This window comes from Diabrotica virgifera, chromosome 7 (assembly GCF_917563875.1).
Source record: "Diabrotica virgifera virgifera chromosome 7, PGI_DIABVI_V3a".
NCBI lineage: Eukaryota > Metazoa > Arthropoda > Insecta > Coleoptera > Chrysomelidae > Diabrotica > Diabrotica virgifera.
The window spans coordinates 138,449,731-138,474,204 of record NC_065449.1 but is presented as its reverse complement, the minus strand read 5'-3'; the positions used below and the strand labels follow the sequence as shown (position 1 = coordinate 138,474,204).

The 24,474-nt window shown below is 31.4% G+C and overlaps 1 protein-coding gene across 3 annotated transcripts in view; it reads left to right on the top strand.

The window, feature by feature from the left end:
* The window catches only part of LOC114331034 (paired amphipathic helix protein Sin3b), a 125,151-nt gene that overhangs the window by 38,416 nt on the left and 62,261 nt on the right, over positions 1–24,474 (top strand). For all 3 annotated transcript variants that reach the window (XM_028280494.2, XM_028280495.2, XM_028280496.2), the window contains exon 3: positions 14,159–14,386. In XM_028280494.2, the coding sequence (XP_028136295.1) occupies positions 14,159–14,386 (228 nt within the window). The remainder of the gene's footprint in view (positions 1–14,158; positions 14,387–24,474) is intronic.

Below are 24,474 nucleotides of genomic sequence, written 5' to 3'. Positions count from 1 at the left end.
GACAAATTTTTTTTAGATTTTTTAGACCATTCTGGACAAAAAAGGTCTCTTGTAATTTTTCTCTAAAGTTGATGGTTTTCGAGTTATAAGCAATTTAAAATTTGAAAAACGCAAAAATGGCCATTTTTAATAACTCGGTTAAAAATTATTATTATGAATTCAGAAAGTGACTAAATCAAAGTTTAAAGCCCCCCTACATGATCCTGAAGAAATTTGTGTCATTAATTGATTACTAACCTGTTATTTTTAAGTAAAAATAATGAGCGCCATGCACGTATTTGGCGGTCGTCCATGATGAGTGCGAAAGAGATGCCATTCAGGCAGTCCAATGGCTCATCTCACTCGCACTCACATTTACAGCCGCGTCAATACGATCTTACCGCTCATTATTAATAAATAAAAATAACAGCTTAGTAATAAATTAATGACACAAATTTCTTCAGGATCATAAAGGGGGAGCTTTAAATTTGATTTAGTCACTTTCTGACTTTCATAACAATAATCTTTAAGCGAGTTATTAAGTCTTAAAAATGGCCATTTTCGCTATTTTCAAATTTTAAATTGCTTATAACTCGAAAACGATCAACTTTAGAGAAAAATTACAAGAGACCTTTTTTATCGAGAATGGTCCAAAAAATCTAACAACAATTTGTACGGGCAAAAAATATTGATTTTTGAAATTTGATTAAAAAAAAGTTGGACCACTTTTCACGTGGGCGACTTCTTGAACCTTATTCTGGGATGACTCACGAATGTGATTATGCAAAAAAATCTCATGGGAATATTTTTTCTAACGAACCCGCCGTTTTCGTCTTGTCTAATAAGGTAAGTTAAGGACATGCAAAACAGTGTATTATTTTTCTCATGATAATCTTTCAGTGCGTCACAGTTTTTCGATTTCTTTCTAACGCATTAAATTGTATGTGACAGAAAAAAGGCACGTCGGTGATTACATTTCGTCGGTGACATTTATTATAACATTTATTCTAGTTATTCTAGTTGTCGATAGATGGCGCCATAATAAAAAAATATTTTTTTTTTAATTAGATAATAATATTACAAATATAATCTGTATAGTTTATAAGACTATACAAATCAAAGAAAATACCATTTTACAAATGCAAGAAACACATTTGATTTGTTTTTATTCCAAATTGAAAATAAAATGTGACAACTGTCAGATTTAACTAAAATGATGTTAGAATAAATGTCATAAATGTGTATTATCACGGACTTACCCTTTTCCTATCATATGTTACGCACTAAAAAATGATCATGAAAAGGACAATATATTTCAAAAATCTGATGATTTGACCGGGGCGTAAGGAAATGGGCGAGTTAAAAATTTTCACAAAAAAAGCGAATAATTCGCGAAATGAACGTTAGATCGAAAAACTAAAAAATACGTGTTCAATATTTTTCAAAAATCTATCGAATGATACCAAACATGACCCATCACGGAGAGGGGTGGGGGTAAATTTAAAATTTTAAATACAAATCCCGCGATATTTCGCAAAATAAACATTAGATCGAAAAACTTCAAAATACACTTAATCAATATTTTTGAAAAATCTATCGAATGGTACCAAACACGACCCCCCACGGAGGTGTGGAGGGAGGGGGGGTGTAAAATTTTAACTTGGAATCCCAAATTTTAATTCCAAATTGGGATTTTTTACGTAAAAATAAGCAACTTTTATTCGAAACATTTTTTCAAATTATGGATAGATGGCGCTATAATCGGAAAAAACGATTGTTGGAAATGGAAAATTAAATTAAAAATGGAAAGTCCCCACTAAAATGGAAAACTTTACTTAACTTTTTTTGGTTTTAGGACCCACTCTTAACAACCCAATAGGCCCCAAAAGCGCTCGAGTGACTGCACATTTAGCATACTTCACTCCCCTACTTTGATAAATAATTGATTTAAGATGTGAACTTAATAAAAAGTTATTTATTGTGTATTATTTGTGGAAGATGCAGAGAATACATCAGGATAATATATTCTGTGATCTAAGTATTTTGCTGTTAAAGATGTTCAAAATTGTAAGCGTTCCATAGTAACAATATATTATTAAAAAATCACTTTAACACTTTTCCTCTTTCTTGATTGAGTATTAGTTTTTTTTGTACATATAAATTATTACAATCACTGAATACATAGATAGTGAAAAATTATCACATTTATTAACTGAATTAATAATTTGCAATTATACAAATAACAGTTATCCAAGAACATTCAAAAACCATCCCTTTTAAGTTAATGATGACATTTTCAAGTAGAATGACATTCTAGTAATGTTTACACATCCATACCAGTGTGAATTTTAATACACGTAATTTGCCGTGTAAAGACAGAAAGAGTAGGGATAGCCGTAAAATATTTGCGAATTATGTACCGATGGCCTTAATTATATATTTTTTTTAAATTCACATTGTTAAAACATACAAGTAGCGATAGTAGTAAAATAAATATGTAACATAGAATCTTTAAACAGTCATAACTAAAAATGGCACCTGAATCAATTAGTACTTTGTTATTCCAATGCAACGTAATTGTTCTATTAATCTTGGTCTGATTTTTTTGTTACTGTATCCAAAAATGTATTAACAGGCAATAAGAAGTGTTATGCTTCTTTTCATGAGCATTTTTCAGTGCGTCACAAATGATAGAAAAAAAGGTAAGTCCGTGATAATATACATTTTAGTGACATGACATTTTAGTTAAATCTGACAGTTGTCACATTTTATTTGCAATTTGGCATAAAAACAAATCAAATTGTGTTTATTGCATTTATAAAATGGTATTTTCTTTGATTTGTATAGTCTTACTAAATTGTACAGATTATAATCGTAAATATATTATATAATTTGTAAATATTTTTTTTTTTCGATTATAGCGCCATCTATTGACAACTAGAATAAATGTTATAAATGTCACCGATGAAATGTAATCACCGACGTGCGTTTTTTTCTGTCACATACAATTTAATGGGTTAGAAAGAAATCGAAAAACTGTGACGCACTGAAAGATGCTCATGAGAAAAAGCTTAAAGTGGTGCTGATAAAAAGTCAAGACCTCACAGACCCTAGCAAACCGTACATAATTTAAATTTTTAGGATTGTGGACATAAAAAGTTACCTGAAGAATATGCTATTAAGCAGTATTATTTTGACACCTTTGATAAATAATAATGTACTCCTAAATCGATAAATTTATTAAGAAGTAAATGGAAACGTGTTGGGACCACAAATTTCTATTCTTAAATCAGGATATTCATATAACTGGTATTCTAATATGCTAGTTTTACCGTACTTACTTACTTTCCATGTCCTCTTCAGTTCCAAATTGTGAACTTCTATTAGTGCTTTATGACATCCAGGTCTCTTTCGTTGGTTAGCTTTAGGCATTTTTTGGTATAGATTTGTTGTAGATGTTTTCACACCATCAAATGATCATTGATATGTAGTGCAATAGCCACTCAATTCATCATCATAAAAAAATAATGAATACGAGGTAAAAATTGAAAATACAATCCTAAGGTACTAGAATAGTGATAATAAATCAGATCAGTGGTATAAATTCACAGATAAATGACAAATGACTTGCTTTTTTTTAATTAAAGTACATGGATATTGCCTAAAATAGATATTTTTTCAACAACACAATCCACCAAGCAGGTAACAATTTCGGATTTGCACCTTTAGCTTCTAGTGATAGTACACAGATATGGAAATTTATTTTCGGAACATAGGGCTTTCAATGCAATAAGTAAGATTCTTGATTTGCAATTAACCAGTGTAAATTTCAAGACAACGTTGCGATTACACAGATATGGAAATTTATTTTCGGAACATAGGGCTTTCAATGCAATAAATAAGATTCTTGATTTGCAATTAACCAGTGTAAATTTCAAGACAACGTTGCGATGTTTCATATTTAATCCATTTGTTCTACTGGATACGCTGCACTGACATGAGATCTCTGATTTGCAATTAACCAGGGTAAATTTCAGTATAACGTCGCGATGTTTTAAAATTAATTGATTTGTTCGACTGTAATCTATTTACTGCTAGCTATCGCACCAGTGCAGCGTATCCAGTGGAACAAATGAATTAAACATGAAACATCGCGACGTTGCCTTTAAATTTACACTGGTTAATTGCAAATCAAGAATCTAACTTATTGTATTGAAAGCTCTGTGTTCCGAAAATAAATTGCCATACCTGTATAGTGGAATATTACCTTAACCCGCCGTTACACGCGTCTTCAATTGTGACGTGGTTGCACGCGTATGAGCGTCGCCCTCACCTACATAAATTCGACTTATATCGAGGAAGAATGAATGTCAACATGTAAAAATATAAAATGGGTTGTACTCACATATTATAGAAAGTCTCGTAAACCAATTTTTTTAAATAATTTAACAAAACAAAAGTAAAAATAAGTAATATAGATCAAAAGCAAGTTTTCTTAATTTTCAATTTCAGCAAGCCACTGAAGAAATTAACGTTCTTTACGCGAATTCATTTTACTAAAAATACAAATTAAAATTAAAAACTGTTCTGAAGTTATTTCTTTGTGGCATTTATGTAACTAACTATTAATATTTTGTATTTTGATAACGACGTCCGAGGTGGAATTCGAAACGTCAATAAAATCAATCTTTCAAGTTAAACTGTGGCTTATTTCCCAATTACAATAGGTAAATTTAAAAATGGGTTCTTAACCAGTGGCGCACCTAGAATTTTCCTCTGGGGGGGGGGGGGTTTGCTTGGGCACCGAAAATTTTTTGTATTATTTGTGAAAGACAAGTTACATTTTCCTACTTTCTTTTATATATATTTCTATATGCTCTGGGTGGGAGTTTAACTCCCAAACCCCCCTCGGTGTGCCACTGTTCCTAACCTAATCCAAACAATAATATTTTAATTAAACCTACCTAAATATTAAATAAAAACCTAAAAGTTTCTTTGATATAATAGTCCAGGGCGCATCTGTTTTGAGATGGACGTTGAGAGGTGACTCAAATTTTTTTGCAGAAATTGCTTGAAAATAAATCAAATAATAATATTTGAGTTATCCTCCCTCCCAAAAAGGTCCGGAACATTGTTTAAATAATCAAAATGTCAAAAAATGAAGGCAAAATTCGATTTTTTTATTCGTTTTTTGTTTATAACTTTAAAAGTATTCATTTCCCAGAAAAGTTGTACTGACATAAAAGTTGCGTAATTAAATTTCCTACAACACAGGATTGGTTAAAAATTAAAAAAAATGGTCACCCTAGTTGCAAAATAGCAATAATTGCGAAAAAAACCATACAAAAGCAAGTATTCGCATTTTACGTTTTTCAACCATTTACGCTACACTTAGGACCTTCATATTTCACCCAGAAAAACTTCATGATATAGTAAAATAATACTGTAAATTTCATTAAGGTCGGTTCAATAGATTTTGCAAAATAAATTTTGAAATCCCGCTTTCGCAAAAAAATTCATTTTTTCAAAATGTTACAGGACTGAAAATAAAGCAGATAGCAAGTTGAAATTTTTTTTGCTTATAGAAGTGTACTGTACCTTTCATTTGCCATTTTCAAAATTAAAATCGATTAATTACCACGGCGTCAGAAAATTTTTGAAATAAACAATAATTTTTGGTGCTTCGCGCAGGACAGCGGTGTTCGATTCACACAAGTTGATTTCCACCAAAATTTCTTCCAATCATTATCTAATATATTATTATCTTACTCTATATTTTGTTGTATTTTAATATTTTAATTCCACAAAAATCAAACTAATTTTATTATTGTTTGTGAAATATTATTTAAACAATTGCATATGTTTAAAAATAATAAACTTTTATTATTTAAGTTAAAATATATGAACACAGAAAGTTTTTGCTAATAAAAGTGTTGTTTCAAAAGATAGAGTATGTGTTTTTATTTTGTAATAAACAAATTTATTTGTTTACATCGAAATGTAATAAAAATTAAAATGTATCAGTCATTATCAAAGGTCATTGGAATGCCCAATCAGAGCAAACTATCCGCTGTCCTGCGCGTAGCACCAATAATTAATGTTTATTTAAAAAAATTCCTGACGCCGTGGTGTTAATCGATTTTAATTTTGCAAAATTGCAAATAAAAGGAACAGTACACTTCTATATGAAAAAAAAATGTTCAACTTGCTATCTGCTTTATTTTCAGTCCTGTAACATTTTAAGAAATGAATTTTTTTTACGAAAGCTGGATTGCAAAATTTATTTTGCAAAATCTATTGAACCGATCTTAATGAAATTTACAGTGTTGTTTTACTGTATCATACAGTTTCTCAGGGTGAAATATGAAGGTCCTAAGTGTAGCATAAGTGGTTGAGAAACGTAAAATGCAATTACTTGTTTTTGTATGTTTTTTTCACAATTATTGCTATTTTGCAACCAGGGTGACCATTTTTTAAATTTTTAACTAATTCTATATTGTAGGAAATTTAATTATGCAACTTTTATGTCAGTACAACTTTTCTCGGAAATTAACACTTTTAAAGTTATAATAAAAAAACCAAGAAAAAAATCGAATTTTTCCTTAATTTTTTGACATTTTGATTATTTAAACAATTGTCCGGACGTTTCTGAGAGGGAGGATAACTCAAATATTATTATTTGATTTATTTTCAAGCAATTTCTGCAAAAAAATTTGAGTCACCTCTCAACGTCCAAATGTACCAATATTTTTACAGATGCGCCCTGGTCTATAATAGAAACGTGATTTCACTGTGATTGCACGCGTAGTGAAGAATCCCCTCACTTGAAGAGGGATGTCTCTTCTTTCAACTATCACACAGCACACTGGCCGCCTGAAATATTCTATAACTTTTTCATACCCTCTCATAAACCATGCTAAAGGCATTCCTGGGTGCTTAAGGTTATCGTATTAGTTTACACAATTTCATTGGTTATAAACAAATATGGTGAGGGATTTCCTCATAGCGCGTGTAATGGCGGGTTAATATTGTATCTGAAAATGGTTCTCATTGTCACTAGTTGTTTTAACCTATGGTCCTATGTCTAAAATTAACTTGTTAAAATGCATTAATATTTTGTTTGCATTTTATGTATTGTGTATAATTACCACTGGGTATATTACTTAAAGCATTTTTGAATATATTTTTTGAAAAATAAAGAGTAAGTTTTATAGGTCTAAAGTACATAATTTTCGAAATATTTACACTTATATTGTGAAAAATAGTAAGATATGAAATATTCTATAAATTGTGTGGATAAGTTTTTCAAGATAATAAAAATGTAAGTACATGTCCCAAAGTTTTTCTAGGCTAGTGTCATTTTTAAATAATTAATATATTTAATATCTTTTCATACAATATACACTGTGACCACTATTTTCAAATACAAAACTTTCTCATTTTTTTAATGGAACATCATGTAGTGTATTTTGCAGAAAGTATTATTTTCTTATGGTATGAGGTTGCACATACCTAATAGCATGTTTCGTTTTGTAGATATTTAGAGAAGAACTATATATTTTATGTTTTTACAGATTTTATAAATCAATTTTGTGTACCTACTAATACATAACAAATTAAAATTATAACCTAATTTTATAAATAAAAATCAAAATATCAAAAACTAAATAAAAAACATTCCAGTAAAAAGTGACACTAAGCCTTTATTTATTTATTGTATTTATTTATTCCTACTAAAAATATTCAGTACATGCGTCTGTTTTTTTATACAGGGTGTCCAGAAATTTTAAGACAATTTAACCAAATTCACCCAGTCCGAAACTGCTCCCTAAGGGAGCTAGAGCTCTTTGAAAATGGCGTCTTGTAATTAGTTTTTCCTAAATACCTCCAGAACGCTTCTAGTTAGAAAAACAAAAATTGGTACGCATATTTATCTTCCAGAAATAAGTAGATTCCATCCAGGGCCGCCGAGAGGGATGAGCGGGCCCCGGCAAGAAGTGACGAACGGGCCCCGACAAAAAGTGAAGAGCGAAAAAAATTGTTCAACTTTTATAGAAATAAAATTATCAATAGTAAAAATATGTAATAAGAAACATTTCAAATATAAATTTTATTAAATTTTGATTATATTTATAATGCCTAGTGAAAATATTTATAATACAGGTGCTTTTCGAGTTTTCTGATTGGAAAAGATGTCTATAACTTTCGAAAAATCGCATGATTTTACCAAATCATTCTCAATGCACAAAGTTGATAGGCGAGTTGACCAATCCTGTTTCATTGTAGATATCACAACATTCTTTATGCGGGAAAGAAAACTAAAGGATCTTTTCACTTCTGCGACTGTCACCGGCAATGTGCAAAATATTCTTAACGCAATAACGACGTTAGGAAATAATGAATCTAATTTGAGATGTTTAATTGTGTTAAGTAAATCTATTGGAGAAATGACAGGGAAAGATTCAAGGAAGGCGCAGCATAGGTAGAAGAAAAATGTACTGGCAGAGAAATCTCAGAGAATGCAGCTCAACTGAACTCTTTCGGGCTGTACATAGTGTCAAAAGTTAGAATAGCAATGATGATTGCCAACCTTCGCCGCGGAGATGGCACATAAAGAAGAAGATTGGAGAAAGATGAGATTTGCCAATATTATCCTTGTATATCGCTCTCAAATGAAAAATTTCATCTATCAATTCTACACTGATGTCTTCTTTATAAAACTCGCGCAATATATCAATTTTTTTCTTAATATTCTCGTCATCGTCATCTCGGAATGTCCACAAAATGTTAAATAACGAATGAATTTCATTTGCCGCATTAAATATTCTGCTTAAATTGCTTATTATTTGACAATATTAAATAGTTCACAGCGAAATATTGCATCGGGCTTAAAATTATCAGTCACGTCACTACTAGGCCCAGGCAATCATCAAAAAATCTCACAGGGTTCTTGCACCGTTTTTCTTTATTTGATGTAAATTCTGGATTTATTCCATAATTGCTGATAACTAATTTAGATTCTTCAACAATGGAAGACCTGATCCCTTTAGATTCTGACCATTTATATTTTTCAATCAATTTCTGATTTTTTGTAAATCTTCTAGAAGCCCTGATATAATTTTAATCTGCATATCTCTAGTTATCTGACTGCACTGCAGCATTTGACTTCTGTGATTTATTGCTGTTAATATTTTACACCAAATCAATGTTTACACCAGGTCATGTTAAATAAAGCCGAGGATTAATTAAACGTATTATGGACATAAAGTGAAGAGCAAAAAAAACAGGAAAAATTACGTCTTTGGTCTGGTCGACGCCGCTCCGGGCCGGGCCCCTTACATCGCCGGGCCCCGGTAAAATGTACCGGCTGTACCGCCCTCTCGGCGGCCCTGATTCCATCCATTGCGAATTTATAGTACCGGTATAGGCGTCCGTTTTGGGTAGGGTAAGTTATTTTATCACATAACTTTTTTGTCTTTAAATTTTAAGCATTTTTCACTTTGAATTATTAAATTGTGAGGTATGCTAGTACTAAAAGGTACTCTTGATTTAAGTGGGTAGAACACACCCATTTTTCTAGAAAAATCGATTTGAAAATTTTTCGTCTCTTGAATTTGAAAACAATTTTCAAAAAAAACCGTATTTTACTAACTTAAAGCAAGAGTAACTTTTACTACTAGAATACCTCATAATTTAATAATCTAGTGTCAAAAATGCTTAAAGACAAAAAAGTTATGCAATAAAATAACCGTTGACCTACCCAAAACTGACACATTATATGATCGATACTAGAAATTCGCAATTAATGAAATCGATTCATCTCTGGAATATAATTGAACGCTTTTGTTTTTCTAAATAGTTTTATTTTGAAATCTTTTTTGAAATTTCAAAAAATTTTCAAATCAATTTTTCTAGAAAACAGTGTATCCTATCGACTTAAAACAAGAGTACCTTTTAGTACAAGAATACCTCAAAATTTAATAATCCAGAGTCAAAAATGCTTAAAATTTAAAGACAAAAACTTACGTGATAAAGTAACTGTTGCCCTACTCAAAACAGACGCCTATGACCGGTACTAGAAATTTGCAATGGATGATTTGCGAAATTTGCAGAAAATTTTTGTTTTTCTAAATAGAAGCGTTCCGGAGGTATTTAAGAAAAACTAATTACCAGACGCCATCTCCAAAGAGCTCTAGTTCCCTTAGGAAGCGTTTTCGGACCAAGTGAATTGGGTTAAATTGTCTTAAAATTATCTGAGGAATCTCCTGTATTCGTAAGAGTATTAAGTAAATGTGTTCCATGTTTTTGGGCATGAAGGAGAGACTTTCAATGATGTCTCTCCTTATTCTATTTATGTTTAAGTTTTAAAATAGGTCTTGAGGCCAGGTTCTATCTAGTCTGCTTGTGGCAGGGCAATTGTGGAATAATTCCCTGGTTTTCGTGGTGAATGGTACGCTCATTTTGTGACTATGGCTCGATGGATTTTTTTTCTGATGGAAGGTATATTTAAGTCTTCATGAAGTGTTTGATTACTTACATACCATGGTGCATCCACTATTGATCTTAGGACTTTAGACTGAAATCTTTGGATGATATTCAGTGATGTTGACTTTGCACAGCCCCATAGCCAAATAGGTTTGAGTATAGCTTTGTACAGAAGAATTTTGTTTTGGATATTGAGTTTTGATCTGCTTCCAAGGAGCCAAGACATTTGTGGGAATTTCAAGTCGAGTGGTCTTCTTTTGGTCTGGATATGTTTCTTCCAAGTGAGACGTTGGTTAAGATGGAGGCCAAGGTATTTAGCGTCTGTTACTGTTGGTATTCGTACATTTTCCGTTCTTACAGGTGGGCATGTGTTGTGGCGGTTGGTAAACGTTATTTGAGATGCTTTTGTTTTGTTTACTTTTGTTCGCCATTTTGTGTACCATTCACTGAGTAGGTATGTTCAGATGGTGTTGCAGGTCTTGTGAGGCTTGTATGGGATTTTTATTTACAGCTAGTATTGCTATGTTATCAGCAAAGGAAGCGATCATAGTATTGAGACTCTGGTATATCGGTTGTGTAGAGTGAGAAAAGCAGCGGCCCGAGAACACTACCCTGCGGAACTCCGGAGTTGATAGTACAAAGACTGGATTGTTGGTCTTTGAATTTTACAGAAAAATATCTATTTGATAAGTAGGATTTGACCAGGAGGAAATAGTTACTGGATAGTGCTAATTTTACTTTGTAAAGCAGACCTCTGTGCCAAACTTTGTCAAACGCTTGTGAGATATCTAGGAATATACCGTTGCAGTATTTCCTTTCTTCAAGAGTTTTTGATATTTCATTTATTATTCGATGGACTTGTGTAGTAGAGTGATTTTCCCGAAAACCAAACTGATGTTCTGGCAGTAATGTTAGGAATTCATGATCTGATATATTCTTTGTAACAGCAATCTTTCAAAAACTTTGGCTAACGATTGAAGAGAAGATAAAAGAACTCTTCTCTTAAATTTAAATAATTAATATGAAAAAATATTGTTATAAATATTACTTAAGTTATTAATAACTTAATAATACTACTTAAGATATTGATGCCTAATCTCTTATTAATGCAATTTGATTTTTTTATCCAATTCTTCTTAACGTCAACATCAAGTCCCCTTGACGTTGGCGATTAACATGGCGAAACTGTCTCTGTACTCGTTGTAACTTTTGTTTATCCAATCCATTTCCCTTTTACGCAAATTTATTTCCCTTTCCCAAATTTTTGCTTCTTGTAAAATGAAAGCATGATCATCATTAATCACATGCGCTGCCAAAGCTATAATTTTAGTTGTTATTAAAAAATTATTGATGAAGAGTTTAGGCGAAATAGAAAATTTCAAAATTTGGTAAAAAGTTTCATTGAATACTTTTGTGAACAGGAAAATTATTCAATGAATTAATTTCGAAAATGTTCTAAAAAGTTTAACCAAAAAAAGTCTTGACAAAGTTGAAATTTTTGGTCGAATGTATTTCGAATTTTTTTTAAAAAGTTTTGTGGATGATTTTTTTGGGCAGGAATAAATTATAATAAAGAGTTACGACGGTTTTTGTGTTGGAACAAAATCATTTTTAATTCAAAGTTATAAAATTTTATTTTTAAATTAGAAATGTAACAATTTAATATATTAAAAATAAAGATTTTATTGTGAAGAGTTGGCAAGTCTTTGGCATATGGCATCGAAATTTTATTTGATCTGGATGCAAAGTTACATTGCTCCGTTTGTATTCCTTTCCCACTTCCCCCAAGCCTAATAATAATTTACACTGCCGCGTCGTTGGCTTTTTCAGTTTATGCAGTCACACGAGTATCAATGAGTTTTTTGACGTGACAAATTAACGTGACCATCTGTTCCATATAAACTCTTGTTCTAGGAGAGTAATATATTCGTTGGTCCCATATTTCGGCTATGAAAATAAATACAGATTTGAAGTTTTGCTGTCATAGTTAAATCACATTTTTTAAGATACTCAACTGAAATTTAAATTTTAAACGCAACCTACTGTGACTCAACAAACAAGGTAAATATTCGATATTTTGCTTCGCGCTAGAGATATCGGAAAAAATTATTTGAAAAAGTTTCAAATATTATTTCTAACCCCACGTACCAAATTTCATGACAAACGTAATTTTAGTTTCTTCATTACTTGTAGTCAGGACCCTAAAACTTAAAATTGGAGATCCGAGATTCATCTCGGAACAGCTGAGCCGAAATTTTAGGGTCCTGACTACAAACAATGAAAAAACTAAAAGTGCAAATTTTATTATGAAATTAGGCCTGTGGGGTTAGAATAATGTTTGGAACTACTTTTTTTAAACAACTTCTTCCTATATATCTGACGCGAAGCAAAATATCGAAAATTTACCATGTTTGTGAAGTCAGAACAGTTTAAAATTTAAATTTCAGTTGATATCTTAAAAAACGGGAACATTCAACCTATATGAATGTGCAAAACTTCAAATCTTTATTTATTTTGATAGCTGAAATATAGGAACGTCTCCATCTTAAATGAAAAGTGAAAAACTAAGCTAATAAAATTTCACATGTCATTTTCATGTGTATTACCTTGAAAACCTAATTTACAACTTTCTGAAACTGTTTTCTTTTGGCACGTCTAATTTAAGTATGTATTATGTTTATGTGGGATTGAGCCACTATTATTGGTGTAATGAAAATTACATTTTTTAATTGACCGATGTTTGACTTTTTTCGATTTCCCCTCCAGAAATTGATTTCAAAAAGATTATTCTCAAAATTCTGGGAAAATGGTATCTAGATTTATTAGGTTATGCAGATTTCAAAAATTGACATACTATGTGTCACAAGCCACAGGAAGTGTGTGGCTGAAAATAATTGCTTGAAGGTAATGTTATTACTCTAGGGGTGTCGAAAAGTTTTGTAGGTAGAGTATGTTTGTGTATTGTGTGTTGCATATGTATTGTGTCTGAGATTGTCTTGGTGTTCTTTGACTTCCTTCATTCCGCTATTGTTGGTATGTTCGTGTTGTTTTGACTTCTTCTTTTACTATTGTCAACCAAAGCCTGCTACACTCTTCTGATGGGTTTGATACATTTGTTTGACACATTTGTATTTGTTACGTAGGAGGCTCTCAAAAAAGCAACCCTCGTCCTACGTAATATATATCTCACATTTAATAGTAATATAAACAAAAAATCATAGGTCTTTAAGCTGATTCTAAAATTTTTCTATTTACTTCTTGTTTAGATGAAATAGAAATACTAATCAAGTACTTCAGTTCAAGTGTTGTTCCTTTTTTTACTAGATTTGTTTGTATATACTTGTCACCATTACACAATACGAAGTGTAATTTTTATTTATTACCACTGTTTTTAAATTGTACAAGTTCTAGTTAATTTTTTTAATAAAACCACTATTCTTTCCTCTGTTTTTATATCGTTTATATAAAGTTCTTTCTCTCCTTTAATTTTTTTCTGGTAATATTCTTTATTGCAAAACATAATGCCCTTTATATTTATCGATTAACCTCTCAATGTCAATACACTGAATTATTTCAGTTATTTTAATGATCAATTCTACATTATCCTACTGGTTTCAACATTATTAAAGTTAGTATATACACTAATTTCTCTTCCTCAGTAAAATGAATAATTGTTATTTCTATGTTGTTTTAGAGTCGTTTCCAAGGTCAACCCGAAAAATATAAGAAGTTCTTGGAAATACTACATACGTATCAAAAAGAACAACGCACATTAAAGGAATCATCAAGCATAGGTAGCAGTCTAAAACATCTCACAGAACAAGAAGTCTATAGTCAGGTAGCTAAACTTTTTGAAAATCAAAGCGATCTCTTAACAGAATTTGGACAATTTCTTCCTGATGCCACCAGTCACATAAGTCAGGTAATTGTTATAATTAATAAATTTGTAAGTAGATAAATTAAGTAAAAAGTAATATCTGGACCTCAGAGGTAAACTACACTATGTCATTTCGAGCACTTTGAATGTTAATAAAAGAAAGAAAAAATAATAATAATCAACTATTTTCAATGGGAAATAAGCCACAATTTTACCAAAAAAATGATTTTATTAACGTTTTGAAGCCCAAATCGGGTTTCGTTGTCAAAATACAAAATACTACTAAAATAAACAAAAATGTTGTTGAGTATTTATTTTATTTATTTATTTTAGTAGTATTTTGTATTTTGACGACGAAACCCGATTTGAGCTTCGAAACGTTAATAAAATCATTTTTTTGGCAAAATTTTGGCTTATTTCCCATTGAAAATAGTTGATTATAAAAATGCCACAAGGAAATAGCTTCAGAACAACATTAAAAAAAATAATAAACACCTATGTATATCCCATAATTGTTTGAAAGAGAATGTGACTAATACAAAAAACAAATAAGAAAACCCATATTTTAATGATAAGAGATACATACATAATAAATATAGCCAATTTGTATAATCCAACTAATAAAATAAGTGGAATAAAGGAGCATAATATATTCAAAACTACACCATGTCGACATAGTGTAGTTTACCTGCGAGGTCCAGATATAGTTTGCTGGTGTTCATTAATGAGTTATAAGTTATAATTGAAACTTGGTACAATCCGACAAGCGAGACCTGGCGGCTGACCTCGTATTGTGTATTTATGGTTGTGTATTTTCGCTCAAGGTCACCCGCCAGCTATCGTTTGTCGGATTGTATTTATCTCAAGTAACTATTAACCATGGATGCTATTGCGTGAGAATTCTCCTCTAGAGGCTCTAGTGTTGCATGATGTCTACTTACGATTTTCTGAATTTGGTTCTTTAAGTAATTTATAATCGTGAGGGTTACAAACTTACATCAACATATTATGTTGATTTTTTCACAATTATCTTAAAACCAGAATGTGGAAAAATGACCTAAAAAAAATTGTCAATTAATATCAAACGTATTTTGTGATATTATAAAGCCAGTTGCCGTTTGTGAGTTTTGAAATGAGCGGAGATAAAGTTATCGATCAGAATATTTTTGTTCAATCATGAATATTTTACCGATTACGGAACAAAGTAATTTCAAACAAATCAAAATAACGAAAGTTTTTGTCTTCCGCCAGGACGGGGCAGGTTGCCATACATCAAAAAAGAGTTTACACTGGATCAGAAACTATATTATAGCACTTCTGGAATGATTTTCTAAGTCCCGACTTGTCCCCAATAGAAACTTTGTGGCGCGAAATAAAAAAAAGGATACAGGAAACATTCTGCCAGGTCCCTCAACGAATTGAAGCAAAACTTGCAAGAAATATGCCAGAACTTTTTTAAAAACTATGTCTTGAAGAATTTTGGATGTACATATTTGGGATTATGCTGGACGTTTGTTTTTGTTCTCTAAAATTGGATATTCTTTTCAATTTGAGCCAACTGATATGGGAAGGGGCTTGTAGTTTTCTCTACATATCGTCACAGCATAATAAACGAAACCAGCAAGGACACTCCCTGATGCCGCCTTTGAAGTTGAAAAGTACAGGGTCGCCATTTTTCGCGTAGTACATCTCGGTGGTGATGTGATGTGTTGGTTCATCAGTACATCTCAGTGGTGATGTGATGTGTTGGTTCATCAGTGTTGCCGATTTCCTTTAATGAAATTATATTAAGCCACTGCTAAAATGGTCAGATTTTGCCAAAAATTATGTTAAAATTTTTTATCTCGGTAGATTAAGGGCAATAAAAATGCATTAAGAAAAAAGTTATTTTATTCAACTTGTTAATTCAAAAATACTTGTAACAAAATTATCTGTAATATATTATACTATAATAAAACTACATCTAGAACGCTTTCAAATAATATTTCCTCATTTACATTAACATTTTTTGTCTGTTTGAAAGGAGTAACATTCTTTTACTCCTTCACTTTTGCTAACACTAATTTAATATTTGCTTGCTCACCGGTCGCATTTAAACGTCGACAGACAACGATATCTAAGAAAACGTGATTTTTTTTATTTCTGCATTGCTGCAGTATCAGTTATTGACTTTATTACCCGTAAGAGATTCTTTTTGAATAATTTCTGGAATTTATGCAAAAGATTAACAATACAATCGCCATTCATCGTCAATATTTTGTGTTATGTCCCAATGATTGACATAATTCCCACATGCATACGTATAAAATTATGTTAAAAAATATGAATGTCATAAAAGTTAAGTAAATCTGATAATTATGTACAAATCGGCAACACCGTCGATTCTCTACACTGTCTGGTACTACGCACAAAATGGCCGACGATCTGCGCAGTAATAGTGCGCGAACTTTTCCCGCCTACTAGTGTGTCACTGCTGTTGCGTTTTCTATGCTGTGATATCGTTATGACCACTACTTTGTCAGTTTTATCTTTCTGAAACTTGTGTCAGCCTTTTTTTTTGGAATACAATTGCACTGCGTTACAAAGATTTAATTGCAAAAAAACCCTTCTCTCTTTCCATATCCTCGTCATTTGGAGTTGAAAGGAAGCAGACACTGATGCATTGCATGGATATAGTTTATACTGCATTTAACACCAAATGACGCGGATAAAGAAAGATAGAAGTGTTTTTTACTATAACCCGGAAAGTAGAAAACGGCGCTTACCCCCTTTCAACAATAAACGATTCAATTATATTGATGGGATTCAGAGTGTTAGCTCTATACAGATGTCTTTGACAGTTATATATTGCACAGATAGACAGAATACCTAATCAGAATTTGATGTATCACAGAGCATAAAAATATCCACCCTCATATCTTTCCAGCCATAGCTGGCTGTTGCTTACAACATAGGCAAAGTACAATTTTTTGTTGACTGGGATGTGACATAAATCAATAATAACAATTTGGCGGTTGTACACACGGTTATTAGACATTTACTACGGTTGTCTGGATCGACTAACCAATGAACATTAAGGGCGTGATTACGTCACGAGTATACTATAATTTGAATCGTCATATGATTAATCGGTATTTTTATGTCTTTAATGTATGGAAAATAGTCAAGATAGTTAAGAAAGTTAAGAAATAAAGATGTTTAATGGATTATAATACCTAATTATGGAAAACTGTTGATATTTATCCAACAGTTAATGCAACGTTTATGGAAATCTAGGACTTCAATCTCCATTCTACACTGAAAATTTGTCGCTGAATTTCCATTAATACTGGATTAACTATTGAATACATATATTCTTTTTTTCATTTATATATTTCTTATTTTTACATCTTTCAGTGCGTCACAGTTTTTCGACTTCTTTCTAACGCATTAAATTGTATGTGACAGAAAAAAAGGCACGTCGGTGATTACATTTCGTCAGTGACATTTATAACATTTATTCTAGTTATTCTAGTTGTCGATAGATGGCGCCATAATAAAAAAAATAATTTTTTTTTAATTAGATAATAATATTACAAATATAATCTGTATAATTTATAAGACTATACAAATCAAAGAAAATACCATTTTATAAATGCAAGAAACACATTTGATTTGTTTTTATTCCAAATTGAAAATAAAATGTGACAACTGTCAGATTTAAATAAAATGTCATGTTAGAATAAATGTCATAAATGTGTATTATCACAGACTTACCCTTTTCCCTATCATTTGTTACGCACTGAAAAATGCTCATGAACAGGACAATACCATCCTTAGAGGTCAGCTAGGATTATGAGAATTAGAATTACTGGTATAATTTATTGTAAGAATTTAAATAATAGGTAATAAATTTGGCCACACTACAGCCTGTACCTGGCATTCTAAAATGTCATCAACATTATTATTACGTTAATACATAATGAAATGTTAACATTTTAACTTACCTTATAAATATATTCTTATTTAAGCTCCTACAATAGGTACGATGTACAACTACATATCTGGACCTCGGAGGTAAACTACACTATGTCGACATGGTGTTGTTTTGATCCACTTATTACAGTGTTACAAACTGGTTATACAGTGATGAGCGCACTAATAACCGGCAAAATAACTCAAAAGATGGAAAATGTATTAAGTTGTGAGATAAAAAGAAATGAAACCAGTTGAGTTGCGAAATTTAGCGATATTAACCTATAAATTTACATTATGTTGAGTGTTTCTCTCCTTTACACGTATCAGAGGCGTATGTCAACTAAAATTGTCAATGTGACAGTGGTAGTTGCCAAACTCGTGTGATGCGTCTAAAGGTGGGAAACAATCAATATAATGTAAATTTATAGATTAATGTCGCTAAATTTCGCAACTCGACTAGTTTCATTTCTTTTTATTTCACAACTTAATATGTTTTCCATCTTTTGTGCTATTTTGCCGGTTATTACCACGCTCATCACTGTATATAATATCATTAAAATATGGTCATATTGTCTTTCAACCAATTATGGGATATATAAGATTTTTACTCTAAACTTTGCTGCAAACACACACTAAACACAGTTGCTCGAACTGACATAGTGTAGTTTACCTCCGAGGTCCATATATAAGTAACTTCATAAATAATTCAAAATAAGTTTTTACGGGAAACAACAATAAAATTACAAACGCAAAAATATAAAGTAAACAATGATCGAAAATCATTTAAAAATATGGGTGTATTCTTGTGACGTAAAGTCAAAAATTTAAGTCTCCCCACCACAGTCAGACAAGACAACCGTAGTAAGTGTCTAATAACCGTGGGTTGTACACACCTTGTTAACAAATTATTGTTCTTGATTTCTTTCTTTTGACAACGATTTCCGAAGTGAAAATAGAAATGTATTTGTATATTATAACAATAAATAGAAAAGTATTTTTAGGTAAAATTAAATTAATATTTATTGACGGAAAACTCTATTTTACAATTAAAATTAAAAGTCAAAATTAAACATTGAACACAAGTTAACTTACATTACTTACAATTAAACTAACGACATCAAAAAATTAAAATCAAATTAAAATAATTCACGTGAAATAGTCCTTTTAAAAGCATTTAGTGTGACTCCCATAAAGTCTATATTTGGAAACTCATTTACACTAGAAACAATTCTATTTAAAGGCATATTTTCTGCATGACGTGTATTGCACGATCTAGCGGATAGCAAGGGACATCTTCTCAAATTCCTAGCTGGAACATAAAAATCTATTCGACCCAGAATGCTAGGTGCAACACTAATACCATTTAACACCTTAACCCATTTATGCCCACAACTATTTTTGTCAAATTTATTAATGATTTTCTCAAGAATGTTATAAAATACCCTAAAATGCATAGAAAAATTACTAAAAAAATTTTTCGACAACCGATTTTTGAAAAACAGGCTGGGTCGTTAACGACCCGTTGGGCACATAGGGGTACAAAATAAAAATAATACCTTTTATGCAATTACATTTTATTTTATTTTCTTCTAACAAATTAAACATTTACTCCCTAAAATAAAAACAGTGAAGCAGGCATAGTTTAATTATATTACTTATAAAATATTATTAAGGCCTAAAATAGTTTGTATGATAATCTTTGAAGCATTTATCGTGGAGTGGAATTTCACATCTATCGCATGCTTTTGTAGTTTTATTTGAACATACACGACATCTTCTTCTTTGAGCACCAGTAATAATTAGATGCTGTGTTGATGTGGATGGAGCAGGAATTATTGCAATATTTTGAGGTCCAGTAGAACGGGCTGGTTTTCCATAATTAGACAATAATGTACAAGCTATATGTCTTCTAAATTCTAAGTTGTCATCTTTATATCCAAATTGTCGTGCTAGTGTCCAGGCATTAGTTACACAAACATCCAGCATCCATATCCATATTGGAAAGTACCATTTTTTCCACGTATTTTTATTCTATAGTTCAAAATGTTGTTGTCCATCAAGTCGAGTCCGCCCATAAATGTGTTGTATTGCGAAATTACAAATGGTTGATCTATTTGAATTTTTTGTTTTTCTTTTGCTGAATATCGGCTTGATTTTTGGATTGGTTCAATTCCATGCTCATTAGATAACAAGGTGACAACATTATTATCTTTCGATTTTACAGCCGCAATTTCAGTGCTGTCGTCAAAAGAGCTACAATAATATCCTCTTGGTTGTTTTGTCATACTGCTTTTATCTTATAAAGGACACTTTTCTGTTCTGTTTTCGCGTACAGTTCCAGTGGCACTAAACCCCATTTCTGCAATTGATGATATCAAAGATATGCTCGTAAAGAAGTTATCAAAATAGAAGGAAAATTTTATATCTTTGTATGTGTTTCGCAAAATCTCTGCAAAGGTCAACACCACACTTTCTCCTAATCCACACTTCTTATCAGCACCAGTTGTTGATTTTCGGCCCTGATATACAGGGTGTCCCGAAAAGAATGGTCATAAATTATACCACAGATTCTGGGGTCAAAAATATGTTGATTGAACCTCACTTACCTATATACAATAGTGCACACAAAAAAAGTTACAGCCCTTTGAATTTACAAAATGAAAATAGATTTTTTTTCATATATCGAAAACCCCTCCAGATTTTTCATTGAAAATGGACATGTGGCATTCTTATGACAGCAACATCTTAAAAAAAAATTAAAGTGAAATTTGTGCACCCCATAAAAATTTTAAGGGGGTTTTGTTCCTTTAAACCCCCCCAAACTTTTGTGTATGTTCCAATTAAATTATTATTGTGACACCATTAGTTAAACAAAATGTTTTTAAAACTTTTTTGTCTCTTTCTACTTTTTTGATAAGCCAGTGTTTATCGACTTATTTTGAATATTTGTCGAATCCACCACATATTTGTATATGGTTTAGTACGATTATAGAGACCTGTTAATAATCTGAAAATGTATTTATAATTTACATTTTTAGGTATATTTTGAAAAAGAAGCCATATCTCGATAAAAGGTGATTTGTCAAAAAAAGACAAAGAGGCAAAAAAGTTTTAAAAATAATGTGTTTAACTAATGGTACCACAATAATAGTGTAATTGGAACGTACACAAACATTTGGGGGGTTTAAAGGAACAAAACCCCCATAAAATTTTTATGTAAATATATTAAAAAAGAAGAAGCATCTCGATAAAAACTGGCTTATTGAAAAAATACTGAGAGGCAAAAAAGTTTTAAAAACGTTGTGTTTAACTAATGGTACTACAATAACGAATTAATTGGAACATATACAAAAGTATGGGGGGGTTTAAGGGAACAAAACCCCCATAAAATTTTTATGGGGTGGACAAACTTCACTATAATTTTGTTTTAAGATGTTACTGCCATAAGAATGATACATGTCCATTTTCAATAAAAAATCTCTAACAGTTTTCGATATATTGAAAAAAATCGATTTTCATTTTGTAACTTCAAAGGGTTGTAACTTTTTTCATGAGCATATTTGTACTAAGGTAAGTTAGGTTCAATCGAACTATTTTTGACCCCAGAATGTGTGGTATAATTTATGACCAATCTTTTCGGGACACCCTGTATATGTCAAAATTTAGGCAATATCCATTTGATAAAGCCATTACCCATGCTTTATAGCCAAATCTTATTGGTTTGCCACGAATAGATTGTTTGCACCCATTACGACCAAAGTAGGGAATCATAGATTCGTCGATAGAAATTTGATTTTTAATGGGTGCAAACGTTAAAAACTTTGTATTTAATTTGTCAATGAAAGGTCTAATCTTGGCCAATTTATCATTCTCGGCAAGGTGGTTGTTGTCTGCAGCATGAAAAAATCTAAATATCTCTTCAAATCTATTGCGTCTCATAGATTTCGTTACTAAAATATTATGTGTATCATCGGAGTTTTCCCAATACATTCTTCGCCTTGGTAATGGAACGTAACCACTTAAAATTAAAATTCCCAAGAATACCTACAATTCGTCAATTTCAATTGAAATATTCGTATTTTTCGAGGCAGCGTAATTTGTTGTTTCTTTAATTAAATACTCTATTATTTCTCTGCTCATGAACAATTCAAAAAATTGAACTGGGTTACTTTCGAAGTAAGTGTTAAAACTGGTAATCTCGGTAGATTGAAAGCAGCATGTAATGTTGGCAAATTTATCACGTTCAACCATTTGCGTGGCATTTTCTTTATTTTCTTTGTTCGATGTTTTACATTAAAATCAGATGATTCTTGAAGAACTTCATTTTCTATGTTTTTCTCATGATTCTGAAATTATACTTCAGCATGGGCATTTAATTGACCTCCATTTAGTCTATCCGGATCATTACATTCCTCGTCTCCAGAATCCGAATCCGTTAACCAGCCATTATTATCTGGAGGCAAAATGTATATATCATCCGGTATATCCTCACCATTTTCAATTTTTTCTATTTCCTCCAGAATTTCTGCAGTACTTCTGCACTCTTCCTATCTTCAACCTGCTTTTCTTTCGTTGCTTTTATTCATAATAAATTTTTTATTTATTTTGCAGTTCTTAGGAAAATTCTACTGTTCTATTTTTTTCTCTTAGTACATAGGAAAATGGATTCTTTTAGAATATTTCTTATTCGGTTCATAATGTATGTTTTCCTGGAACATCAATTTAATATTTTGTTATCTCTATTATTATTGGGGCATGATATTTGTCTTTTGTTGCTTTTATTCATAGTAAAATTTTAGATTATTTGGGAGCTTTGAGAAAAACTATATTGATTGTTTGTCTTGAGTTATAGCAAAATTGTGATATTTTAGGATCTTTTTTATTTTCCTCATAATATATTAGTTATGTTTTCTTGGGACAGGAGCAAGACATGCTTCAGACATTTCAGATGTGAGAAGTCATAGAGGGGCAAACAGCAGCTCCGATCACCACCTTGTGCTAATTAAATATAAACAAAAAATTACCGCCAAAGAAACAGAAGAAGGTGAAAAAAAGATCAAATACGCCTCAGATATATTGGCCTCTAATGAGGAAAACAGAGCAAGATATGAAACGAAAATAGAGAACATAATTGAACAGTATGATCAAGTAAATGAAAATCAGGTCAGAAATATTGAAGATAAATGGAGGGTCTTAAAAGAAGCAGTGATAACAGCTGCAAAAGAAGTAGTGGGGGAAAGCAAAGAACCTAGCCAAAAAAGATGGTATGACAAAGACTGCCAGAGACTAATGGAACAAAAAAACCAAGCTAGGCTTAAATTGCTGAACAACAGTACGGAAGAAACCAAAGAGGAATATACTACAAGAAGACGACAATTAAAAAAACATCTAAGATTTAAAAAGAGGAAACACAATAAAGATAAGATTGAAAGGCTAGAAGAATATGAACAAAAACGTGAAATAAAACTATTTTATAAGGAAATAAATCTTGAAAAAAAAGGTTTCCAACCAAGAACAAAATTATGCAAAGATAAAAATGGGGACTTAATAGCAGACGAAAAAGGAGTGCTAAAACGGTGGAGAGAACATTTTAATGAACTGTTGAATAAACCAAATCAACGTTACGAAACAGAAGAGCTAAGATTAGTAGGAGAGATTGAAGTAGACCAATATGCACCAACAGAAGCAGAAATAAAAGAGGTAATAAAAAAAATGAAAAATAACAAAGCCCCAGGATGCGACACAATAACTGTAGAAATGTTAAAATATGGAGGACATAGAATACAGAGTGAAATATCAAAGTTAATACTAGAAATATGGACCACAGAAATAATGCCGGAACAATGGAAAATTGCAGTGATATGCCCTATACATAAGAAGGGAGTAAGAAGGGAGAGTTAGATTGCAATAATCACCGAGGAATATCACTACTAAATGTTGGATACAAAATATTTAGCAAAATATTGGAATTAAGACTAAATAATATAATGGAACAAACAACAGGGGATTATCAAGGAGGTTTCAGGAAAGGCAGGTCAACTATAGACCAAATATTTACAGTAAGGCAAACGCTGGAAAAATTCTACGAGCGGAATACCGAACTACATCATCTATTTGTAGATTTCAAACAAGCGTATGACTCAATAATTAGAAAGGAATTATATAGCGCAATGCAA